This window comes from Sporobolomyces salmoneus (genome assembly GCF_050403485.1).
Source record: "Sporobolomyces salmoneus JCM6883 DNA, S_salmoneus_JCM6883_v1_ctg59, whole genome shotgun sequence".
Taxonomy (NCBI): domain Eukaryota; kingdom Fungi; phylum Basidiomycota; class Microbotryomycetes; order Sporidiobolales; family Sporidiobolaceae; genus Sporobolomyces; species Sporobolomyces salmoneus.
Window position 1 is genome coordinate 1 of NW_027481104.1, and position 22,092 is coordinate 22,092.

Sequence of the window (22,092 nt, forward strand, 5' to 3'; positions counted from 1 at the left end):
CCGATGGAGCTCACTTCCGTTCGGTACTCGATTACACTACTCAAAAAGGATACGCCGCTTACGCTTCGGAAGGAACCGTTTCGACCACTCTCTCGTTCGCTGGACTTCGAATGGCCGCGAAATCGATCTCTTACTACAGTACGTCTCTCTCTCTCCTCCCCCCTCTCTCTCTCCTTCCCTCGCTAACGCACTCCCTTGTGTGCGTGTAGTCAACAAGAAATCCGGATGGGTCGGACTCGAAGATTCTGGTCTCCTCGACATTTACCTCGGTTCGGAAAACCCCGACGCAGACGACGGATTAGACGTTACCTTGGTCCTCGAGAACGCTGAAGAACAAGATCGTGAATCTTTCTTCAAGTTGAAGAAAGTAGACGTCGAGATTCATGGGTTCGAGATTGGAATTCGTCAATCTCAACATCCGATTAGGAATTGGTTGGCGAGAGGTGCGGTTAGATCGTTCATGGAAATCAAGATTAAAGAAGTCGTTAGTCTCCTCCTCTCTTCTCCTGTCTCTGTGTGTGTGTGAACCGGAACTAACGAAAGAGGGTGATGTTTTTTTTTTCAGTTGGAAGAACAAATCGCTCATGGATTCGCTCAACTCGACAAAACTCTCTACGACCTCAAGTTGAAGTCTTCCGGTGCCGCCTACGCCGCTTCCGACCCCTTGTCCTTCATTCGAGCGATCCTTACTCCAGTTCCCTCGACTTCTCCTTCCCTTTTGACCGAAGTCACTTCAACTGGAATCACTAAAGTCGATCCTAAAGGACAATGGATCCTCGCGATCGGAGTTGAAGACGAACTTCTTCCTGGACGTCTAACCGGTCTCGGACGACAAGGTAGGGACGTAGTAGGAAGGAAGCGACAAGTTGAGAGTTTGATGGAAGAGGGACAAGCTGAAGTCCTCGAGGCACTTGGAGCCGAGGATGCAGAGGATTTGCAAGAAGGTGCCGAGGAGATTAGGGATGGTGTGAATGATGCGGTTAGGGAGGAGAGGAAGAAGGCGAGGAGAGCGGCACAACACGCGAAGAAGGAAGAGGAGAGGAGGCAAGGATGGAAATCGGAACTTTTCGATCTCTAAATCAACTCACTCTGTATAGCTTGAGCTTTCAGATCGATACGCTTCACACCACTCTCACACCTCACCACTCACATACGTTGTCTTCTTCTCTCTCTCTCTGTTCTCTAGGTTCAGTTTTAGTTTTTCAGTTTAAATACTCTTAGTTGTCTCGGTCTCTCGCTTCGCTTCCTCTTTAGTTCCCCTCCCCCCAAATACTCTCTGAATAGTCTGCTCCTTTCAAACCCCTTGTACAAATCATTCTTTCAAACACACGCGTCCAAAGTGCGAAATGAAAAAAATCAGTAGTTTCTCAATTTCTCACGTTTCCTCATTGTTTCCTTTCGGGAGTTTCTCACGCTAGCTCTTGGACCGCTCCTTCAGCGTCGCTCTTCATGTTGCTCGAGTCAAGGTCCGAAGTAACGGTAGAAAGAGTAAAGAATTGACAAGAGACAGTTAGTTTCCCTATCGAATCCTCTTCCCATTCTGTACCCTCGCTACAGGAGTTCTTTCAGTCAGTGCATCGCTTAAGAACGATGTATGAGAAAAGACACTCACGGCCCCAACCCCTAATCGTTTTCTTCGGTTTCTCCTTCACCGCTACCACATCCGGATTAAATCCTTGTCTATCTCATCATCCCCCCCGATTCCTTGCCTCTCAGTCAGTTCAAAAGATCCCCGAACGAAAAGAGAGAGAGAGAGAAACAAGCTCCCGAGAGAAGGCCCTGGGGGGGGACTTACCGATACTTCTCGAGAATCCGTAACAAATACTTTGATTCTTTGATATTCATACCAACTGTGTCTCGTAATTCATGAGAGGTTTTAGAGAACAGGGAGGAGAAGGATCCTTCGAATTTATCGGAGTATTGTTCCAATCCTCTTTTCGAGGCGGAGAGGATCGAGGCGGGGGTATCGAAGGGTGCTAATCCACTCGCAGGGGAATGGGTCAGTAAGGATGGGAGGGAGAGAGGCAAGGAGAGAGACTAACCTCGAGGTTTTGGAACCCTAGACCCTGAGGAGGGGAGGGAAGCTGGAGCGTGAATTGACCGGCTCAATAGAGGGCGTAGGGGGGTACAGGTACACGGTCGGAAGGCGAACATTGTGGACGCTGGTGATGGGGGAGAAAGAGAGATGGAAAGGAGGTAGTTTCATCTCTTTCATCTACAACGCAATCGACACCTCGACGGAGAAAGCTCGATCGACATACAGATAGGGACGGCTAATCGACTCGGCAACAACAGCGCGTAGAGGAATAAGGAAAGCTTCAAGGAGACCTGTTCGATAACTCTCAGAGAACGGTTCGCGTCAAGCTTAAGGCTTCTCGACGACGACAGGTCGCGGGACAGTAGAGAAGGATAGCCAGTCGGATTGTCATCGTTCTAGTAATCTCAGGTGAGCTCTCCAGTCTTTCTTTCCCGCTTTAACGGAGCAAGGAGTCGAGGTCGCTAGTGGGGGAAGAGGGAGCTCTTTCGTTCGAGCTAGAGGAAACATAGAGAGCTGCCTAGGAAAGTGGAAGTTAGAATCTGGTTTGGTCACGAACTGGAGAGCTGAGGGGAAAGATTGAGCTCATCTCGAAAGAGCTCTCGCGGACCTCTCACTTTCTCTCTCGACTCCCTTCCGACTCTTCCTCGTCCAGCTCGAATCTTTTCCGCACACTGGTGGAACGTACTCGAGGAGGCCCACCCTTCATCATTACGAACAAACAACCCCTTTCTTTTCTCTTGGGCCAGAAATTTATCGCTGACAATTCTTCCTCTTCCCCTTTGCTCTCTCTCCTACATTGCAGCAATACCCTCTAGCCCCTCAAACTTCACTCCAAGATCAGCGCGAAACGTTAGAAACCATGAGTCAAGTATCGAGTGCCGCGGACCTAACCGCCTCCCTCCGTCGCACGACCGGTACTCGTCCTCCTCCTCTCGTGCGTTCCCCTTCCTCTCTCTCTCCCTCCGCTTCCCTCCTGTCAGAATACCTCTCGGGAGAACCTTGCTGATTGTGAGAGAGAGTGAAATGCGTGAGTAGGTAGGATGTTCCGTAACGGCCCTAGGAGACTCTCTCTACGTTTTCGGTGGTCGATTGGTTCCTACGAGAACTATGGTACAAACTCTATACCGCCTCGATTTACGAACACTCGAGTGGTCGTTACTCTCCCCTCCTCCTGCTTCTTCTTCTCCGACGACGACTGAGGGAACGGGTGAAGGAGAAGAAGATGGAGAAGGGAGGGAAGAGGAAGGGGAACAGAAGAAGGGGAGGGAACCACCGAAGGCGAGGTATTTTCATTCGTGTTGTGCTTGGGGCACGAATCGATTAGTTATCTTTGGAGGAGAGGGTTATAACGAGCCAGAAGAAACCTCATCGACGTCGACTGAGAGCGTTCTCGAAGGAGGAGGAGGAGGAGAAACCTCGGAAGGGACCTCGACACCCCCAGCACCAGCGCTTCAAACTCTCGATGATTTACATATTTTCAATACGGATACGAAGGAATGGGAACAAGTTGGAGAGATTCGATTAGGGGATGGAGTGGTCGAGAGGCCTAGACCGAGATATGCGCATTTAGGAGTAGTTTGTACTGCTTGGGATGACGAGGACGACGAGGACGGAGAGAACGAGGAGGGTGGGGGAAAGAAGGGAAAGGAGGGGAGAAGTAGGTTGATGATTATGGGTGGGCAGGACATTAAAAATACCTGTAAGGTTCCTCTTCTTCTTTCTCTAAACGATGCGAACGCAAGGAAGGCTTGAGCTGATAGAGAGTATAATGATGAGGATAGATTTACATTCTACGGATATCCTAGATTTAGATTCGATGACTTGGATTCAAACGGGTAAATGGGATCGACATATCGGAACTTATCGTGCGATCGCTACTACTTCTCTCTCAACCGTCAAACCTGGAGGTCCCGTATCGAAATCAGAAACCCTTGGAGGAGGAGAAGAGGAGTTAGTGAGTTTGAGTTGGACGGAAAAGAATCGATTAAAAGATCCGGAACCGATTTTATTATTTTCGAATTTTAACTTCACTCAGTACGACTCTCTTTTCTCTCTTCTCAGTTCTGTGCGTTTGACTGATGATAGAATCGTCGTTCCCAGAGTTCGTCGCGACCTCGATCTCCTCCAATCCCCTCTCTCTTCGAATCCCTCCTCCCGACTCTCCCCTCTCTCCCTCTCAAACTCCATGACAGGTCATTCCCTTCCTCCCGGCTTGCGTTTTCCCTCCGGTTTCCAACTAGGTCATCACCTAATCATCTTTGGAACGTTCTTATCCCAACACGTCAACAATTTCGCGATTTGGTCTCTCGACCTCGGGAAACGAGGTGCGGTTGGAGTTGGAGAACAAGTGAAAGAGGGAAGGGGGTTCGAGTGGATGAAAGTGGATCCGGGGAATGTGTTGCAGAGGGGGAGTTGGAATAGAGCGGTTGGGTGGGGGAATAATGTAGTCGTTTTAGGAGATCGAGGTTTGTTTTCGACGACTCTCTTTCTTCCTTCAGGGCGGAAGGATGAGGAGTCTGTACTGACTTCACTTTGGACGAATCGATAGAACGAGATATCGCAGCGGATTACGATCATCGACAAGTACGTTATTGTTGTCTTTTCCTCCTTTTTTCTTCTTCACTTTCTTTCTCTCAATCTAACTCCTCTCTCCTCTTCTTTCGCGCGCGCTTAGACGAATTTCACCCATGTAGCCTTCATCGATCTCGAAGCTCACGGGATCTACCAACCACCCCTTCGATCTCTCCCTCCCATCGCGCAATCTTTCGGACTCTCGAACCTCTCTCAACCTTTCCTCTCCGATTTCGAGATCGTCTGTTCCGACGGGAAACGACTCGCCTGCTCTAGAAAAGTGTTGGAGGATCGTTGGAGTTGGTTCAATTCGAAGGTACTAGAATTTAGAGGTAGAGCTTCTGGAGTAGTCGCGGCTCAAACTAAACGAGCTCAAGACGCTTCCGTCGAAAATTCCGAGGCGGGTTCGTTCAAAAGTTTGACTTCTCCAACTCTCGATATCACCACCACTGGATCGGAGAAAGAAATTGCCCTTTCGACTACTACTCACTCTATCGATTCCCGTGAAACTCGACTCACTCCTCGAACCCTCAATTTCCCAGAACCTTCCCCTGTCGTTCTCGCGTTCTTACAATACCTCTACACTCTATCCCTCTGTACTCCCCTACAATTACAACTCCCGATCCTGTCGTCGCTTCTCCTGCTCGCGAAGAATTATCGAGAAGATCATTTGAAAGGACTCGTGGTGCATGCTTTACATGAACAGTTGGAAAAGGATCAGGGGACGGCTCCTGGGGTTTATGAGGCGGCTACGTTGGCGGGGTGTACGGCGTTACAGGTGAGAGCTTTGAAAAGTTTGATGAGTATGAATGTCCCGTCGATGGGGACGACGAGGGGTGGTGGACTGAATGGAGCTGGAACGAGAGGCGGAGGGCAGGGCAGAGAAGCGGAACCGATGGCGAGACAGGCAAGTCAAGGGAAACCTCTGCTTTTCGCTTGAACGTAAATATATCTCTTTCGCTTTCCTTTCGTTCTTCTGCTTGTCTCCTTTCCTCTTGCTCTTTGTGTCATGTTGTTCGACGTATTCGCGGTTCTTGGTATGTCGTGTTGTAGAGACCTATTACCTCCGTTGCTCGTTATCCTATTCCTGTTTTGTGCTTCTCGGCCGTCTGTCCACGGCTCTCCTGGGCATTACGGCTCTCCTGCGCTTCGAAGACCTTAAAGAGAGAAGGAAAACTGCTCCCACCGACAGAGGGAGAGTAACGAATGTGAGGGCGCAATAGCCCCGTTGCGAACATTCCAAGCTCAATTCACCGTTCCTTCCTATTGGGCAAAGCAACTGCTCTCGCATCTTTCTCTCGCCTAACAACCCGCAAAGTCTGTGGACCAGCCTCGATGAATCGTAGAAGGTCAAGAAAGGTGTTTCTGGGGGGATCTGAGAAAAGAAAGTTGAGCACTGAGGTTTTCATTCACTTCTCGTTCTTTATCTTCCCTTGACGACAAACTATGTCGCTCTCCTCTTGACCATTCCTCCAACGAGTCCTCCAACCATCCCAACCATGTCCCTGACTTTCCCAACTCCATCCATCACATTCGCTACAGTTTCCCATCCCCCTCCTCCAGGTCTTCCTCCCTCAGTTTCCGCTCCCGCGCTCCCCATAAGTAATTCCTTAACGTACGGTAACTCATTCACAACTTCCAATCCATTACTCCTCATCCCTACCACCAATCGATTTTCACTTCCATACAAACTATTCAAATGATCGCACGCCGACAACAACGCATGATTCCTCGTATACCTCCTTCTCGGGTAGTCTCTCAATCCAACGTACGCTCCGAGATCGGCACCTTCTTCGCTGAGACGAGAGAGGACGGAGACGAGGGAGGAAGAGTCGGAGAGTCCCATGTTGAGGCCTTGGCCGGCTAGGGGGTGAATCGTATGGGCTGCGTCTCCGACGAGACAGGTGCGGAGATCGAGAGAGGAAGTGGGGAGACCGAGGTAGGAAGAGGTGTGGGATAGTCGGAGCGGGAAGGAGGCGACGGAGGAGGGTTGGAGAGAGGAGACGAGAGGTGGCAGTGGATCAGAGGCGGAGGAAGGATCGTAGGTAGTTTGGAGGTGGGATTGATGGATGTCTCGGAAGGAGATGACGAGTTCTTCGGAGGAAGGGAGAGAGGAAGTGGAGGAAAGGGTCGAAAGATGAGAGAGAAGGGATTTTAGTTGAGCGTAGGGGAGACAGAAGGCGAGATTGATTAGGTGTGCGAATGCTGAGGGAGGGAGGGATTTGAATAGTGATGCGTAGGTTGAAGTAGTCGACCAAACGAGAGAGGCGGTAGAATCCGATAACTAAAGTCGAGTTTTTCGATTTTCGAGTTTCTCGTTAGTTACGGAGGCAGTTTCGAGAGAGTAGAGGCATGACGCACAGGCAAGAAAGCGATCGGACCTTCCGGTAAGAACCTCTGCCAAGCGGTATTTGTCCCTCTTGCCCCTTCACTCAAATCGAGGTTCAAACTCGCAACGACTCCTTGTCGATCGTACTTCCATCCAAACGTTTCGATATCCGAATAAGTTTTCACGGGTGAATTCGCTCCATCGGCTCCGATCTATCTCACTCCCAACTCGTCTCATCAGCATCCCGTTTCTCTTGCGCAGAATGAGAACGTGAAAAGTTAGAAACTGACGAGTAATCTCGCCCTAACCTCCCGCTTTTTCGTTCCCTCTTTATTACTCAATCTCACGACAGGCCATCCTCCTTCCTCTTTCCCACTCTTGACGATCTCCTCTACTCTAAACCCATCGATTAATTCGACTTTTCCCGATTCTTCAATCCGTCTCAACGCGGCTCTTTGAAGGTTCAGGTTCTCCGTCAAGGTCGCCATCGCTGGAATCTGTCGTACTAGCGTCGACGGAGAGGAGAAGGAGGATGTTGAGGCTGCTGAGGAGGTGGGAGAATGAAACTGGATTCGAGCATCGGAAATTCCATCCCAAACTTGCATTTCTCGAATATCTCTGGTTCGTTCTTGTTCTACATGCTGCCACACTCCAATCCCTGTACACAAGATCTCCGGATCTACATCAGTCTCTCGCGAGGAAAAGAGAGAGGTAGCAAAGGAGAGTTGCGTACGATTCAACCAATTCCGATTCTCAGCCGTAATCGATGAAACTCTGTTACTCAACTCCCCTTTCTTCGGACTCCAATCCCGAATACTAGAGAGTGAGTTTCCCTCTAGTAGAGTGATTCGATGGTTCGCCGTGATTGATTCGGAGGAAGCTGTGAACAAACGTCCACCCCCCGTATCAGCTCCAGCTTCAAGCAGGAGATGTTGAAAGAGGTTCGACTCACCTAATGCAGCAGTGAGAGCTAATCCAGCGGGTCCACCTCCCACGACTACTAGATCGTGAGATTCGGGACGAGTCGCGCTTGTCGATGAGATGAGTCGACTGTTACACTTTGTACAAAATCGCTTGGTTGTTTGAGATCGTATCGAGACGAGAGACATCGAAGAGGTTGGTTGAATGTATGCGGAAACTTGAGCGCGGAAAGAGAGAGGAGAGGAGAAAGGAAAGAATCTCAACAAGTCAAACGCTTCCTCCTCTTTCCCTTATCATCCTCCCCATCTCACCTTCATCTGTTCGTTCTGTCCCTCGCCCATACTCTACTTCCGCTCTATCGCTGATCCCTCGTCTCCTACTCCCCATTCCCCCTTTCACTCCTCCCTCCCTCCATCCGAAATTGACTCACATCTCCAGACTCAATGTCTACTACTGCCAAAGCTCCCGGATCGGCCGGACGAGTACTCCTCGCCTATTCCGGAGGACTCGACACTTCGTGCATCCTCGCGTGGTTGATCGAAGAAGGGTACGAAGTGATTGCGTTCATGGCCGACGTTGGACAGGAAGAAGATTTTGATGCGGCGAGGGAGAAGGCGTTGAAGATTGGAGCTAAGAAATTCTTCTGTGTCGTAAGTAGAACTTCACTCAGTGGATGCGAGGGGGGCAGGAGGGGAGAGAGATGGGATGGAGGGAATGGTTATCCCGCGGGTAATTCGAGAGAGAAATGAGTACGAGCTAATAAGATTGGTGAACGGGCGATGGGTGTGTGTGTACGTAGGATCTTCGAAAGGAATTCGTTGAACACTTGATCTACCCCGCCGTTCAAGCCAACTGTATCTACGAAGTCAGTTCTCTCTCAAACTCTCTTTCCCTCTCCTCTTGCTCACTCTTACGTTCAATCGCACAGGGTGTCTATCTCCTCGGAACTTCCCTCGCTCGACCCGTCATCGCCCGTGCGATGATGGACGTCGTCGTTTCCGAAAACTGTCAATTCGTCTCTCACGGTTGTACCGGAAAGGGTAACGATCAAGTTCGATTCGAACTCGCTTTCTACGCCCTTCAACCCGACGTAAAGGTCATCGCTCCTTGGAGGGATTCCGTTTTCTACGAGAGGTTCGCTGGACGACAAGCACTTTTGGATTTCGCGGCGGAGAAAGGAATCCCTGTGTTCCAAACGGCGGCGAAACCTTGGTCGACTGGTGAGCAGTCACTTTATGGTTTCTCATCTGCCTCTGCGTCGAAGAAAGACTCTGACTGATGAATCTGGCGAATTGGCTCAGACGAGAACTTGTTCCACATTTCTTACGAAGCCGGTATTCTCGAAGATCCCGACACGTGTCCTCCCGACGACATGTGGAAACTCATTAAAGGACTTTCTGAATGCCCTTCTACTCCCGAACGAATCTCGATCACTTTCACGAAAGGAATCCCTACTTCGCTCCTCATCCACCCCGAAGGCACTACCTCCGCTTCCTCCGCGACCGCTTCCGGACGAGAAGTAACCGACCCAGTCGAAATTTTCCTCACCTTGAACGCTTTGGCGAGGAAACACGGAATTGGACGAATCGATATCGTCGAGAACCGATTCATTGGAGTTAAATCTCGAGGTTGTTACGAATCTCCTGGTGCGACGATTTTGAGGAAAGCTCATATGGATTTGGAAGGTTTGGTCATGGACAAGAATGTTCGAGCTTTGAGGGATTCGTTCGTTACGACTGAATTATCGAAAATCCTTTACAACGGTTCGTCTCATCTCCCTTCTCCCTTCTCTCCCCCCTTGCCTCCCTTCCCCCTTCGTCCTCGGTACTGATTACCAGTGTGGTGTAGGTTACTGGTTCTCTCCCGAACGTGAATTCGTTCAATCCTGTCTCCTCAAATCTCAAGAAACCGTCAATGGTCGAGTCCGTTTGGCCCTCGTCATGGGTAACGTGATCGTTGAAGGACGTAAATCGGATACCGAAGCTTTGTACGATGCGGAACAAGTTTCAATGGATTCCGTTACGAATTTCGATCCCTCTGCTACCACGTACGTTTTCTCCCCTCTCTCTTTCTCTCCCAGCGAGAAGTTTGTCGAGGAGAAAAAGGATGGAAGCTAATAAGTGGATCGTGGCGTGATTGATGATATAGTGGATTCATCGCGATTGAAAGTATTCGATTGAGGAAATGGGGAGAAGCTCGATTGAAAAAAGGTGAAACGGTTAAACCTGAATCGGTTTACGCTCCTCTTCCCCAACTCTAAGGCACCCAACTACCTCTCCTTCCTCTCCCGCTCATCCTCTCTCCTTTAACTCGGCTCTCCTTCGTGATCTCTCCATCTGTGCTCATTCTACTTTTTTTTACACCTTTCACTTCTTGGGATTTAGAGTGCCTCGCGAAAAAACAAACGATACAATACAAGTTCTCTCTCTGCATTGGAAAAGAAACATCTCCTAGAGTGTGATACGGACCTTGAGCTCGTCCGACGTCGAGCTATTCGAGAGACAACGCAGAGTGCGATCTGCCAGAACATTGATTTCTCTTTGCCCTGCGGACAACCTATGAGGTAAACTCGAGCGAAATCAGACTTGCATGCTCGACAGATTCGAGGTTGAGCTTGAGGGAGCGAGAGAAGAAACGTGGAAGACTGTTCGTTGAATTGACGAGTTGAAGTTGAGACGGAGGGCAGCAGAAACTGCACATAACAACTAGAGGCTGACGGTGATATGAAGAGGGGATAGTAAGCGAGGGGGAGCGTAGGCGAGGTCGATGGAGGGCTCTCAAGGCGAATGGCGAGAAAACGAAGCGTTTGAGAATGAACCCCTAGTCTGCGATAATTGAGTCACTGGCGGTTGTCAGCTCATTCGAGTCTCGCCGATTGAATAAGCGTGTGAAGCAACAAAGACATACGGAGAGCCACGCGGGATGGAGAACAGAGCGAGCCTGGATCATCGAGTCGATGAATCGAAAAGAGAAGATTGAGCATTGATTCTATGAGTATAGCCACCAGAATTTGGAACGATGTCAGTAAGCCGTGCCGAGGGAGTCTTAGCCGAAAGAGATGAAGTCACATACAGAAGATCAGCGATTCATCAAAGACCAATTCGATTTTCCGAGGTTTCAAAATCCCTCTCAGTCCATCGAGCGTCATGTCGTACCCGTCGTCACTCTCGTCGAAGTCGGGCAGCACGAAGATCTTCTCGACGTTTGCGGACCACGAGTCGTTGAGAATTCGAACGATTCGAGTGAGCGAAACATCGTTGACGAATCGAAGGAACTTCAGGCCTCGAAGAAGTGGTCGACTCGGGATCGGGGCCGTCCAAGGATCCTTCCAGTGACGTTTGTTCGGGAAAAGGAGAGATTCATATCTGGAGCTGAAGGGTTCTGGGTCAAACGAGAGCGTGTCGAGTCGAGGAATTTTTGAGATTGAGTCGAAAAACCGATCAAATCGGTCGGGGAGATTGTGACCTTGTGGTTCGCTATAGAAATGGCCTATGTGTAGGGTTTGTAGAAAGGGGAATTCGGAGAAGTCGAGGTCGAGGAGGATTTCGAGGCTGAGGCTCAGGGTTCGGAGAGTCGTCGAAGTCGCAACGAGAAGGGGGCGGATTTCATCAGGGAGAACGAAGGAATCCTTCACTTCAAGGATTTCGAGGCAAGGGAAGGTCGCGAGTGGGCGAGGTCTGTTGTTGTTAAGGTGGTGGAATTTATAGTGTTTGAGTCGAGGAAACGTTTCTGACATCCTCACGAGTTCGTGTTGATTCGCGTTTTCGACATCCAACTTTTCTAAGTCTTGCATATCGGAGATACTGTCGAACAAGCCGTACCACGTCCCGCTGAATTCGATCTCCTTGATTCCTGGTGCGATTTCAAGAACCTTGAGGACAAGTTCGAAATCGCGACATTTGACGCCAGATCCCTCTCGACGGTTTGCATCCTGTACCTCCTCCAGCTCTACTTGGCTGAATACGACCGAACGAACTAGTCGACCAAGATTCGGTTCTTTCTCTAAGGTTCTCACCAGTTGCCAGTCCTCGACGCAATATTCGACGTAGAAAGGTAGGTGGTCCCGACCGAGCGAAGTTACGTCGAATACCAAGTCTCGATAGAGGGATTGCTGCGCGGTCGAAAGGAATCGACGAGAAACGAGGCAAAGTTGATAGAGGTCGGACGCGTCGAGAGTCTCGGTGTAGGAGAAAATGGCGATGATGAGTTCGTCCGGGAGTCGATGGGAGGCAGGGGAGTCGTGCATTGATGTCGAGGTTCGGAATGGATGGGTTCGGACAAGGAGGGAAGAGAGGGGAGAAAGTGGAATAGTCGGTGTTCTATCGCAATAGAGAAGCTTCAGCCCATGCACATCCACTCGATACAGTATGCTAACTCACACGCCGGTCAACGGATAATCGTGTCTCGATGCTGAGGAGAACGAAGAGGATTTATGTCGCACTTTGATGAAGTGGGGTTCCTCGACGAATTCAGCGTGTTGGCGCTTCGAACGTCTGTGATAGTCGAGTATACTCTTTGGGCGCGTGCTTAGCGATGTGTCAAGTCGAGAGCGAAGGTAGAGGGGGAAGACGGAGCGAACTTGAAATCTTCGGCGATTCTCCATTCGCTTGCCTCTTCGCAAGGTTATTCTCCGTCCGGCTCTATCCTGCCACACTCTGAAGAAGTAACAGGCGAGTAGAAGCCGATTCGGTCGCGGATGGACGAGCGATTGGTGCGAAGCTCAAACGCAGGGTTCTCTCATTCTCCTGGACACTCAGTCACCTTGTCTCGCAGCAACGCACAGTGATTTGCAAGCAGAGAAGACAGTTACCGCGAGTCGATCCATGGCGGTATATTGGCAGAAAAGGAGGCGCTTCTAACAAAGACCAACTTGGGAAAATCAAGGCTGAGGATACTACAGCATGTCTGAAGTATATGGTCAGAGAACACACCCAGGCGCTATGAAGCTGTGCTACCGTCGACGCGAAAGGGGGATCAGCAGATGATTAAGACAGACGGAAGAGATACGTCTACTGACGGTTTCTTTTCGACACTGGATCAAGGGCATGATGCACTGCAACAAGGATATAGATTCGCAGGTTGAGAGACGAGGTGGAATCACGAAAGTCGACAAGAGTGGTCAGACTGAAGGGCCGAAGACAAGGTGAAGGTAGGACAGAGTCGGAATAATGGGGAGGAGGCCAGCCAACACGGCGTTGTAGATCGTATCTACTTTGTGACGAATCGAAAGTCAGCACCACTATTGCCTGCAACGAGGAAGAGGAGGAGAACGTGATCATTTCTTACGACATTAGATCAAAACTCTTCAAGGATCAATTCGATATCTCGAGGTCCCAACATTCCTCTCATCGCGTCAGCCTGGATATCTGCCCCATCTCCCTCCACAAAGGTCGAAGGCATGACCATCTTTTTAACGTTCCTCGCCCAAGAAGCCTGAATGATTCGAACGACTCGATCGAGCGACACGTCCGTTTCGAATTTGATCGTCTCGAGTCCTTCAAGTAACGGTCTTCCAGCGGTCGGATCGTCGCGACAGCTACGATGACTCGGAAGGAATAGGTCGTCATAATCCTCCGAGAAGGGTTCAGGTTGAAAGACGAGAGTGTCGAGTTTCGGAGCCTTTGCGAGTGAAACGAAAAATGCGTCGAACCGGACCTTGAGGCGTCTGTATGAATCGAGGGAGTCATCCCTCGGGCGGTCCACAGGTCCTAGTACGAGAGTATGTAGACGGGGAAATTCAGAGTAATCGAGATCGAGGAGGATATCGAGGTTGAGAGCGAGGCAACGAAGAGTCGAGGAGGTTGCCGTGATAAGGTGGTAAAGTTGTTGAGACTGAGAGTGACTGTTGTAGATCTCGAGTAGTTCGAGGGAGGGGAAAGTCGGGAGAGGGATCGCATTGCCGACAACTTTGGTTAATTCGAGATGCTTCAGTCGAGGGAAACTTTTCGCGACCCTCGCAAGTTCCTCTTGATGGAAGGCGTCGCAAACCAAATTTTCCAGGTCTCTCAAATGGCTGATCGTGTCCATGAGAGCTCCTCCGTTGTTGAACCAAGGCCCGGCGAATTGGAGGTGTTTGGCATTCGATGCAAGCGAGATAATTCTGGCGACGACTTCTCGAGCTGGGATCTGACACCATCCCGTGTATGACTCCTGAACGGGTGTGATGTCGTCTGCGAAGAAGTAAATGGTACCAACTTCTTGAGCGAGATTCGGGTTCGCTTTGAGAGTGCGTAGGAGGGACCACGATTCGGCGTCGTATTCCATCAATTGGAAGTTTCGGGGATCAGGCGTTGATCTGCAGCCGATGCGGATAGTGCCGTAAAGTTCTTGTCGTACGGTGGGGAGGAATCGGCGAGAAACGAGGCAGAGTTGACAGAGATCCAACTCGTTGAGACTCGAGTCTGAGAAGATGGCGATAATGAGTTCGTCCGGGAGTCGATGGGAGACAAGGGAATTGTGCATGATATAGAGGTGTGGAATGGGTGAGTATAGAACGGGATAGGCAGTGGATGAAGGGAAGGAATAGAGGAGAAGGAAGAGCTGGTGTTCTGTGAAGTAGGAGACTGTATCAGCTAGATCGTACCACTCCTGAGCGGTGTCCTGACTCACTCTATGCTTCACTAGCGAACGCGACTCTACGTTGAGGAGATCTCGGTACAATTCTCTCAGAATTTGATGAAGCCGGATTTGTTGGTGAGGCGAGGGCGTGGGCGTAGTTGGCGTCGCTGGGAGGCTTGCAGTCGTTCTTGAGAATGGACTGCGAGATATGCGAGGTCAAGCAGGGTCGTTTGAAGCCGAAGACGAGTATCTGAAATCTCGAGCTCCCTCGAGCTCTCGCTTGACAGGATTTCATTCACCTCGAACCATATTTTCTGGTCGGCAAGTATTCCTGTATCTGCTGCGTCGGTTGCCACGGCTCTGAAAGCCGCACACTGTCGTAGCGGGAGATCAGCCGGAAACTACGGTCAAGAGCTAGCGTTTCGATATCCTTACCCTCCCGAGCTCAGTACTAGTCTAGGAGCCAGACGTACGTCGAGGTCAAAAGAGAGAGTCCTTGGTCCGATACGTCAAAAATAGAGGCAATAGATGACAACAACAAACGAAGGTGACAAAGCGAAAACTACCGGGGACCACGGAATACTTACGAACAGCGTCTCGTTGCGTTCTTGACCTCATGCTCCCGTTCTATCCCCCTCTACGCTCCCTCTATCCGTCCCTTCCCCTTCCTCTTCATCGCTCGTCTCGTCCTCCGCTCCATCCGCCGCGTTCTGCCCTGCCGGTGGACCCGCATCCCCATGAGTATTCACATTCCTCTCCATTTCTTCCTCATCCTCCTCAATCTCTCTCTTCGTTCTTGGTCCAAACAGCCCTGTTAGAGCACTTTCCGTCCAGACTCTCTCCGAGGGTTGACCGAATGAGGTGAGAGCGAAAAGGGAGGGTAGTTCGAGGGAAGTGAGAGAGGTCGAGAGAGGCGCGGAATGAGTAGAGCCGACAGGATGAGGACGCGAGGAGGGGGCGGTAACGGAGGTAGAAGAGGAGAGGAGAGAGAGGGATTGGTAAGGGTTTCCGTAAGGGTAGGAAGGATGTGTTTGGGACGGGAGGAGCGTCTCGTCGGACTCGTCTTGATACGGTGGGAGGAGATGTAATGGAACAGAGATATCTGTGAGGTAGGAAGAGGAGAGTTAGAGGGAAGTTGAGTGATGGAGAGGAGAAAGAGAAGGGAGAACGAACCGTCATCGGGGAGAGTCCAGTCTAACATATCATCTTCCTCGACATGTTCGACTCCTTCTTGCGGTGTTCCTCGAGAGCTGGAGGAGGAGGAAAGGAGAGAGTGGAGAGAGTAGGGTTGATGAATGAAACAGAATCGATCATCCTGTGATCAACTCGCATCGGATTAGAACCTTCAGGTGCTATACAGAGCGAGTACTCACCGCCATTGTGAGCTCGAAGGAGGAAGAGGGGGGTGTTTGATCAACAGCAGAAAGTCACGAGGGCTTTCATCTATCTCTCTCCTCTCACTCACTCGTCGCGCCTAGAACCGAGTCTTACTAGCAGTCTTCGCAACCGACCGATCAAAGCCGCATCGACACGCGCGCCCGACCTCCGATCGACTCTCGCGCCTCCTCCCTTCTCTCGTTTTGATCAAGCCGAGGATGCCTTCACCCTCTACAACCCCCGCTCCCTCTCATCGATCACGTTTAGAAGATCGTACGCCCCTACTGGGGTCTTCAGAGACAGTCGGAGGAGAGGCAGAAGATGGAGGGAAACCTCAATTGAGGGAAGGTTCAGCGACAATGTTCTCGTGTATCGCTAACCTAGCTAGTAGGTCCCATTCGAGTCCGTCACGTAGATGATGAGACTGACGGTCTGAGTGAGCGCGTACAGATACGATCATTGGAACGGGAGCTCTCGCAATGTCCGTACCCCTTCCTTCTCCTTCTCCTCTCTCCTGTACTGATCCAGAGTCTTCCGTGTAGGGCCCACGCATTCTCTGGAGAAGGATTGATCCCTGGGGCATTCATGGTTCTCTTCTGTGCCTTCACCGCCTACCTCGGACTTTATTTCCTCACTCGTTCAGCTCGTCTCGTCCCTCAACACCGTTCCGCCTCTTTCTCATCCCTCTCGAAACTGACCTTCCCCGGGTTGGCGAGGTTGTTCGATTTCGCCGTTGCGGTGAAATGTTGGGGAGTCTCAATTAGTTATTTGATCGTGATTGGGGGATTGATGCCAAAGGTTCGTGGACTTCGTTGTCTGTCCGAGCCAGTTGACAGCGCTGACGGCCTGGGTTCGATGAACAGGTAGTGAAAAGCTTCAATCCGACGATGGAGATGGACGCGATTTGGTTGGATCGAAGATTGTGGATCTTGGCTTCAATGACGCTCCTTTGTCCGTTGGCGTTCTTGAGGAGGCTCGACTCGTTGAAAGTGACGAGTTATATCGCTCTATGCGCTATCGCATACCTCGTACGTCTACCTACTTCCTTACTCTTCCGTCGTCCTGGCGAAAGGATGAAACCTGATTCCCGCGCTCCGATCCTGACAAACTTGCCTTGGATTCTGCGTGATAGGTCTTCATCGTCCTGTTCTATACCTTCCTCGATGCATCGGAGTTACCACCGCCGGGAGAAGTCGAACTGGTCAAATTCGGCTCGAGTTTTATTCAATCTTTACCAGTTCAAATTTTCGGTAACAACTCCTTTCCTCCATCCCTTTCTCGCCTCCTCTCTCTCGGAGAACACTGATGGAAGTGAGGATCGTCGCAGCTTTCACTTGCGCTCAAAACATCTTCTCCGTGTACGATTTTCGACTCTTGTACTCCCGATTTTGACGGATCCTGAGTGGTCAAATCTAACTCGTACAGGTTCAACGAGTTGAAAGACAATAGTCAAGCGAATCTAGATATCGTGATCGGTACTTCGATTGGTAGTGCCGCCGCAATCTGTTCGTCTTCCTCCCTCCTTATTTGCCTTTCATCTTGCGATCCTGACCTCTTCCTTCTTGAACAAATCTAGATGAAGTCCTCGGTATCCTCGGCTACTTGGCATTCGGTTCGAAAGTAGGAGGAAACCTTATTGAGTACGGTTTCATCTCGATTTCCGTTTTTCGCGAAACTGAAATCGACTTTGATGCCGTATTTTAGGATGTACCCTCATTCGACCGCCGTCTCGATCTGTCAATCCGGAATAGTGATCCTCGTCCTATTCTCCTACCCACTTCAACTTCATCCCGCTCGAGCAAGTCTCGATAAATTCCTTTTCCCCTCCCCCGTCACTCCTGCTCCTACACCTCAACCTGCGCTGTCCGAGTCCGATCAATCCGATATCGATGAGGAAGAGGAGGAGGAAAACTCGTTCTCCACTCTCGCGGAACCACCAACAGCGGGAACGGAACAAGAAATTCCGTTGACGAGGTTCATTATCGAATCTTCGGTGATTCTGTTCTCGACTTTCGTTATTGCGATGTTCGTGAGTAGTCTCGAGACGGTATTAGGGTTTGTTGGAGCGACGGGTTCAACGACGATTTCGTTCATTCTTCCTTCAATCTTCTGTACGTTCCTCCTGAACTCATCCGCCCCGTTCTTTTGCGAAGACAGACTGATGTGCCTTGACTGGGAAATACAGTTTTGAGTCTTTTCAAGAATAGTCCAGATAAGAAAGATCAGAAACTCAGAGCTTTGGCTTGGATGTTACTCGTTTGGGGATTCGGAGTCATGTTCCTTTCATTGACCATGAATATCTGTGAGTCGCTTTCTCTCTCTCTCTCTTCCCCGAGTTGAGGGAAACTGACAGAGAGCAAGCGAAAACAGATCATCTCGTCTCGCGACCTGAACACGATTCAGTCAATTCGTTACATACTCTAGGTTTACTAGGTGGGAAACCTCATTCTGCGATGGATACTCCGACGATGGAGTTACCGATTGATGGTTAGATGTAGCTTCTTCCTTTTCGTTCGACTTACCATTCCTTCCTCGTTCATCTCGTTTCGTTCTTTTGTTGTACAACTCGCATTCACATTTGCCTTTTGCTTTTGCTCGTAACACTAGTTATATCAGACTTCGTTCATCTCACTCTCGGGATGCAGCGAACGAACGGAAGAGAGTGCGAGAGGTAGAAATGATAATAACGAGCAATTGCAAAAAGTCTAAATACTCCTTTTCAGATCTTCAGATCCCCTCCTCTCCCTCCTCCGTCTCGAAATCGTCCATCCTCTCTCCCAAATCGATCTCCGCTTCTCCCTCCTCCCCTTCCTCCGTCTGCTCATGACTCACTTCCTCCCTCACTACTTTCTTCTCCTCCTTACCCTGTTCCGCCGGCGGTTGAATTTTCCCTCCTCCCGCTTCCTCAGCTTGAACGATCGCCTGTACCGGTAAAGCGCTAGTACCCTCCGCCGCAGCAGGTACTGCAACCCCTAATCCAGGAGTTTGGTCTCGTTCTTTCTCGAATTGTTCCCCTTCTCGTGCGATTCGAGTCGGTTCAATTTCCTCCCGTTCTTCTTCTCGTTCGATTAATTCTTCTTCGTCTTCGATCAGTTGCTCGAAGTCTCCGTTATCGCGAGGAGGTTCGGGAATCGAGGAAGAGACAGGAGCTTTCTCTTCAGCTTCGAACGCGGGTCGACCTGGTTGAACAGCGGCGCCAGCGAGGGAAGTCGATGCTGCTGCCGAGTTCGAATCGTGAGCTGGGACGGTCGTTCCCAATGAATGTGGGTAATAATCCGAGCTCTGTTGATGATTTACTAGGAGTCAGTACGAGCGACGAAGAGGAGAGAGAGAGAGAGAAAGAGAAGCGTACCTTGAGATGGAAATCTGCGCAAGAGAAATCCCAATTCTTTCCCCATTTCTTCGCGCTCTCACATTGACTTCTCGTCCATACACCAGCATACACCAACGGACTCAAATAGTACCATGCTCCGACGGCACCGAGGATTAAGACGACAGCGAATTGGAGGCGGATTCGAGGTCGGAGGAAAGAAGTGACGAGGTCGAAAGAGACGGCCGTCAGGAGAAGAGCGAAGTAGAGGGCGGGGAAGTAGTGGTGCAGGAAGAGTTGTCGTTGCATGATGAAGAAGGGGAAGTAGTGGAGGAACCATCCGAGGAAGAGGAAAGTAGCGAGTCGATCGTAGAATACGACTTGAGCTGTGAGACATGACACAGCCGCAATAATTGAGCGAGGTTCGTCAAGTAATGAGGGAGATGCTCACAGTGTGCGAAATCTTTGTAACCTCGTTGAGCTCGCAGAATGAGGAGAGCCCGAACTCCCGCGTAAGCTACGATTGAAAGCGTCGACAAAGCCCAGACGAATGGATTACCGATCAAGTAGATCTGTCGGTGATCCTTCACCCAGCTGTTCGAGCGCAATTCGAAAGAGTCAGCAAATATAAGAAAACGAGGAAAGGGAGAAAAAAGCTCGGCTCACAAGTTGATACCTCGTAGGAGAAGAGGCCGAGAATGAGGACGAGAGTCGTAAGCGTGTCGATCCGTCAATCCTTGATTCGTTTGCCACATGACTGCTTGAAGCTCGAGGAATTTTGAAAAGAACCCAGGTCTTCGATAATTCACTTTCTTCGCTTTCTCGTCGACTATCTCGATACGAGTGATCAGCGTCAGTCGCTACATCACCGCGGAGAAGGGTGAGAGAGACTAAGACTGACGCATTGGATGAGTATTTGTTTCGATGTACCAAACTGCGTTCTCCTTACTCGGATTCTTGTTGCAAGTCACCTCTTGTTGTTCGAACCCCCAATCCGGTAATTTCACTTTATGACTGAACAAGTAACACCCCGTCAAGACGTGTCGCAATCGGAATCGAGTTCGAAGCGTTTGAAGTTGTTTCTTCGCGAGCGAACCGTGAGATTCTACTTGATCGATTTCGATTTGGAAGTGATCGTTCGCGTCACCTTCGAACCCATCGAATCCGTACGCGGAGACTTCGTTTTGATAGTCAACTTCGGTTACGGGAGCTCGGATGTCGTGAGAGTGGAGCTTTTTCGATGTTGAAACGTGGTCGAGAACAATGACGGCGCGGTCGAGAACGGGAGTTGGAGGAGCATGGTGTTCCGGATCAGGAACGTCGGGGTTCGAGGTGGAGTTGAGGAGGAGCCAGATGTTGTTGTCATCTCGATGAGGGTACAAAGTAATTTGTTGTTCTATTTTGACACTCGGAGAGGTCAGTCTCTGTGCCTCGAGCGCTCGAGACGGAAAGACGTACGTTTAGATCCACCTGGATAAACCGAGGCGTGAGAATGGAGATAGCCTCCTTGGGTGTGCAAGTGTCGAAGCGTGATTTTCGATCCAACCATGACGTCTGAACGAGCGAGTGCCATGAGTGAGCCCAAACTCGAAGACTCTGAGAAAGAGAAACATACCTGCGAAAGTATCTTCCATTCCGTGTCCCCTCAGAGTGTGTTGGAATTCACTCGACATGAACCCATCTCCTTCTCCGCTATTACTCAAAACCGCGAAATGAATCGCAAACATGCTCATATAGAACAATGCCGGAATTGCGATGAGACAGATCGCCCTCGCAACGAAATGTCGAACGAGGAGAGGGATAGGGACTCGAAGATCTCCGAGGAGGAGCCAAAGTTGTACGATGGTGAAAACTCCAATCGTCGCGATCGTGAATAGTCCGACCCATTTACAACTGACGACGGCTCCTAGTGCCAGTCCGGTGAGAGTTAACCAGATCCACCAGCGTCGACTGAAGGGTCCGACGGTCCCTTTCTTGTCTCGTTGCAAGTCGTTTTCGTTTGAGAATCCGATCCAGAAGAATACTGATAGAGCCGTGAAGAAGATGAGTGGTGAATCGAGGAGGATGAAACGGGATTGTGTGATGAGACCGTTTTCGAACAGGACGAAAGTCGAACCGAGTAGAGCGGTCGCGGGACGAAGTTGAAGAGCTCGAAGGGTGAGGTAGGTGAGGGGGACGAGTAAGAGTCCGAGTGTTGCGGGTAACAGTCGCATCGCGATGTAAGGGACGTGGTCGGGACCGTATTCTCTTCCGATGTCTTTGAAATCGAATTGTCCTCCTTCGAATCCAGATATCCACGCGACGAGAGTGATCAATAGTTTCGCTAATGGAGGGTGAACGTCCATGAAGAATCGAGATTGCATGTATCTGTTTCGAGGGTCGTTAGCGTAGGTGCGCCAGGAAGGAAGGGACGGGAGGAGGGGAGGTTTACTTGTTTGCGAAACTGTAAGAAGAGACAAGAACGAGATCAGCGCGTTTCTCTTTCATCTCGCAGATATGTGAGCTCACCCTCCGAAATGCACCTCATCGAATCTGTATCAACCGCGTCAACGAGAGAGTCAGTCAACTGTTGAGGAGAGGAAAGACCTCTTTCTCAAAGGACAGACTCGACTCACACGACACTGGACGGCCTTCCGATCTTCCAGAACCTAACAACTACTCCCAACATCGTCAACCCTAGTAGGACTCTCGTTTCGCCCGGTTGCAAGTTCAAACCTCCTCCAAGTTGGTCCCATTTCGATCGTATCCGTTTCGATTCGGGTATTCTACCTTCTTTACGATTCGTGAGCGAAGGTTTCTCGTTCGAGGCGAGCGAGTAGAAGGAGGAAGAGGGTTCTTGAGGTTGATGATGATGATGAGATGATGAAGAGGGAGGGTACTGCGAGCTCGCGTTGGAACCGATTGGCGGCGACACGGTTGGATCTGTTAGAGGTGTCCGTCTTGACCGGAGTGGTTCAGACATGACCCTCGAGTTGGGGAGAAAGGTTG

At 50.3% G+C, this 22,092-nt stretch overlaps 10 protein-coding genes across 10 annotated transcripts; 4 read left to right on the forward strand and 6 right to left on the reverse strand.

Moving 5' to 3' along the window:
- JCM6883_005309 (uncharacterized protein) lies at positions 1–1,078 on the forward strand (the record flags this gene model as incomplete). The annotated part of the gene is made up of 3 exons (XM_076634386.1): positions 1–138; positions 210–484; positions 566–1,078. Coding segments are annotated over 3 exons (926 nt in total), but the record flags the coding sequence as incomplete, so codon positions are not given.
- Positions 1,079–1,519: 441 nt separating this feature from the next.
- FYV4 (mitochondrial 37S ribosomal protein mS41 FYV4) lies at positions 1,520–2,154 on the reverse strand (the record flags this gene model as incomplete). The annotated part of the gene is made up of 4 exons (XM_076634387.1): positions 1,520–1,551; positions 1,613–1,680; positions 1,796–1,976; positions 2,043–2,154. 4 exons carry the CDS (start codon positions 2,152–2,154, stop codon positions 1,520–1,522), a joined length of 393 nt encoding a protein of 130 aa, XP_076485598.1.
- Positions 2,155–2,897: 743 nt separating this feature from the next.
- Positions 2,898–5,549, forward strand: JCM6883_005311 (uncharacterized protein; the record flags this gene model as incomplete). The annotated part of the gene is made up of 5 exons (XM_076634388.1): positions 2,898–2,972; positions 3,074–3,737; positions 3,820–4,503; positions 4,587–4,621; positions 4,713–5,549. The coding sequence occupies 5 exons, from the start codon at positions 2,898–2,900 to the stop codon at positions 5,547–5,549; spliced, it is 2,295 nt and encodes a 764-aa protein (XP_076485599.1).
- A 504-nt stretch (positions 5,550–6,053) lies between these two features.
- Positions 6,054–8,047, reverse strand: COQ6 (putative N,N-dimethylaniline monooxygenase COQ6; the record flags this gene model as incomplete). The annotated part of the gene is made up of 5 exons (XM_076634389.1): positions 6,054–6,893; positions 6,971–7,150; positions 7,229–7,596; positions 7,672–7,818; positions 7,891–8,047. The coding sequence occupies 5 exons, from the start codon at positions 8,045–8,047 to the stop codon at positions 6,054–6,056; spliced, it is 1,692 nt and encodes a 563-aa protein (XP_076485600.1).
- A 255-nt stretch (positions 8,048–8,302) lies between these two features.
- On the forward strand, positions 8,303–10,119 carry ARG1 (argininosuccinate synthase; the record flags this gene model as incomplete). The annotated part of the gene is made up of 6 exons (XM_076634390.1): positions 8,303–8,509; positions 8,659–8,724; positions 8,788–9,079; positions 9,161–9,622; positions 9,708–9,906; positions 10,008–10,119. The coding sequence occupies 6 exons, from the start codon at positions 8,303–8,305 to the stop codon at positions 10,117–10,119; spliced, it is 1,338 nt and encodes a 445-aa protein (XP_076485601.1).
- An 804-nt stretch (positions 10,120–10,923) lies between these two features.
- JCM6883_005314 (uncharacterized protein) lies at positions 10,924–12,105 on the reverse strand (the record flags this gene model as incomplete). The annotated part of the gene is made up of 1 exon (XM_076634391.1): positions 10,924–12,105. The coding sequence occupies one exon, from the start codon at positions 12,103–12,105 to the stop codon at positions 10,924–10,926; it is 1,182 nt and encodes a 393-aa protein (XP_076485602.1).
- Positions 12,106–13,154: 1,049 nt separating this feature from the next.
- On the reverse strand, positions 13,155–14,321 carry JCM6883_005315 (uncharacterized protein; the record flags this gene model as incomplete). Its single annotated transcript, XM_076634392.1, has 1 exon — positions 13,155–14,321. One exon carries the CDS (start codon positions 14,319–14,321, stop codon positions 13,155–13,157), a length of 1,167 nt encoding a protein of 388 aa, XP_076485603.1.
- Positions 14,322–15,031: 710 nt separating this feature from the next.
- Positions 15,032–15,796, reverse strand: JCM6883_005316 (uncharacterized protein; the record flags this gene model as incomplete). The annotated part of the gene is made up of 3 exons (XM_076634393.1): positions 15,032–15,519; positions 15,591–15,732; positions 15,791–15,796. 3 exons carry the CDS (start codon positions 15,794–15,796, stop codon positions 15,032–15,034), a joined length of 636 nt encoding a protein of 211 aa, XP_076485604.1.
- A 216-nt stretch (positions 15,797–16,012) lies between these two features.
- On the forward strand, positions 16,013–18,286 carry JCM6883_005317 (uncharacterized protein; the record flags this gene model as incomplete). Its single annotated transcript, XM_076634394.1, has 11 exons — positions 16,013–16,181; positions 16,245–16,275; positions 16,337–16,592; positions 16,658–16,822; positions 16,927–17,044; positions 17,122–17,152; positions 17,220–17,299; positions 17,371–17,434; positions 17,499–17,905; positions 17,980–18,096; positions 18,165–18,286. 11 exons carry the CDS (start codon positions 16,013–16,015, stop codon positions 18,284–18,286), a joined length of 1,560 nt encoding a protein of 519 aa, XP_076485605.1.
- A 235-nt stretch (positions 18,287–18,521) lies between these two features.
- JCM6883_005318 (uncharacterized protein) lies at positions 18,522–22,066 on the reverse strand (the record flags this gene model as incomplete). Its single annotated transcript, XM_076634395.1, has 10 exons — positions 18,522–19,076; positions 19,147–19,490; positions 19,556–19,698; positions 19,771–19,933; positions 20,006–20,500; positions 20,563–20,658; positions 20,720–21,471; positions 21,536–21,547; positions 21,613–21,636; positions 21,720–22,066. The coding sequence occupies 10 exons, from the start codon at positions 22,064–22,066 to the stop codon at positions 18,522–18,524; spliced, it is 2,931 nt and encodes a 976-aa protein (XP_076485606.1).
- Between the last annotated feature and the right edge of the window lie 26 nt (positions 22,067–22,092).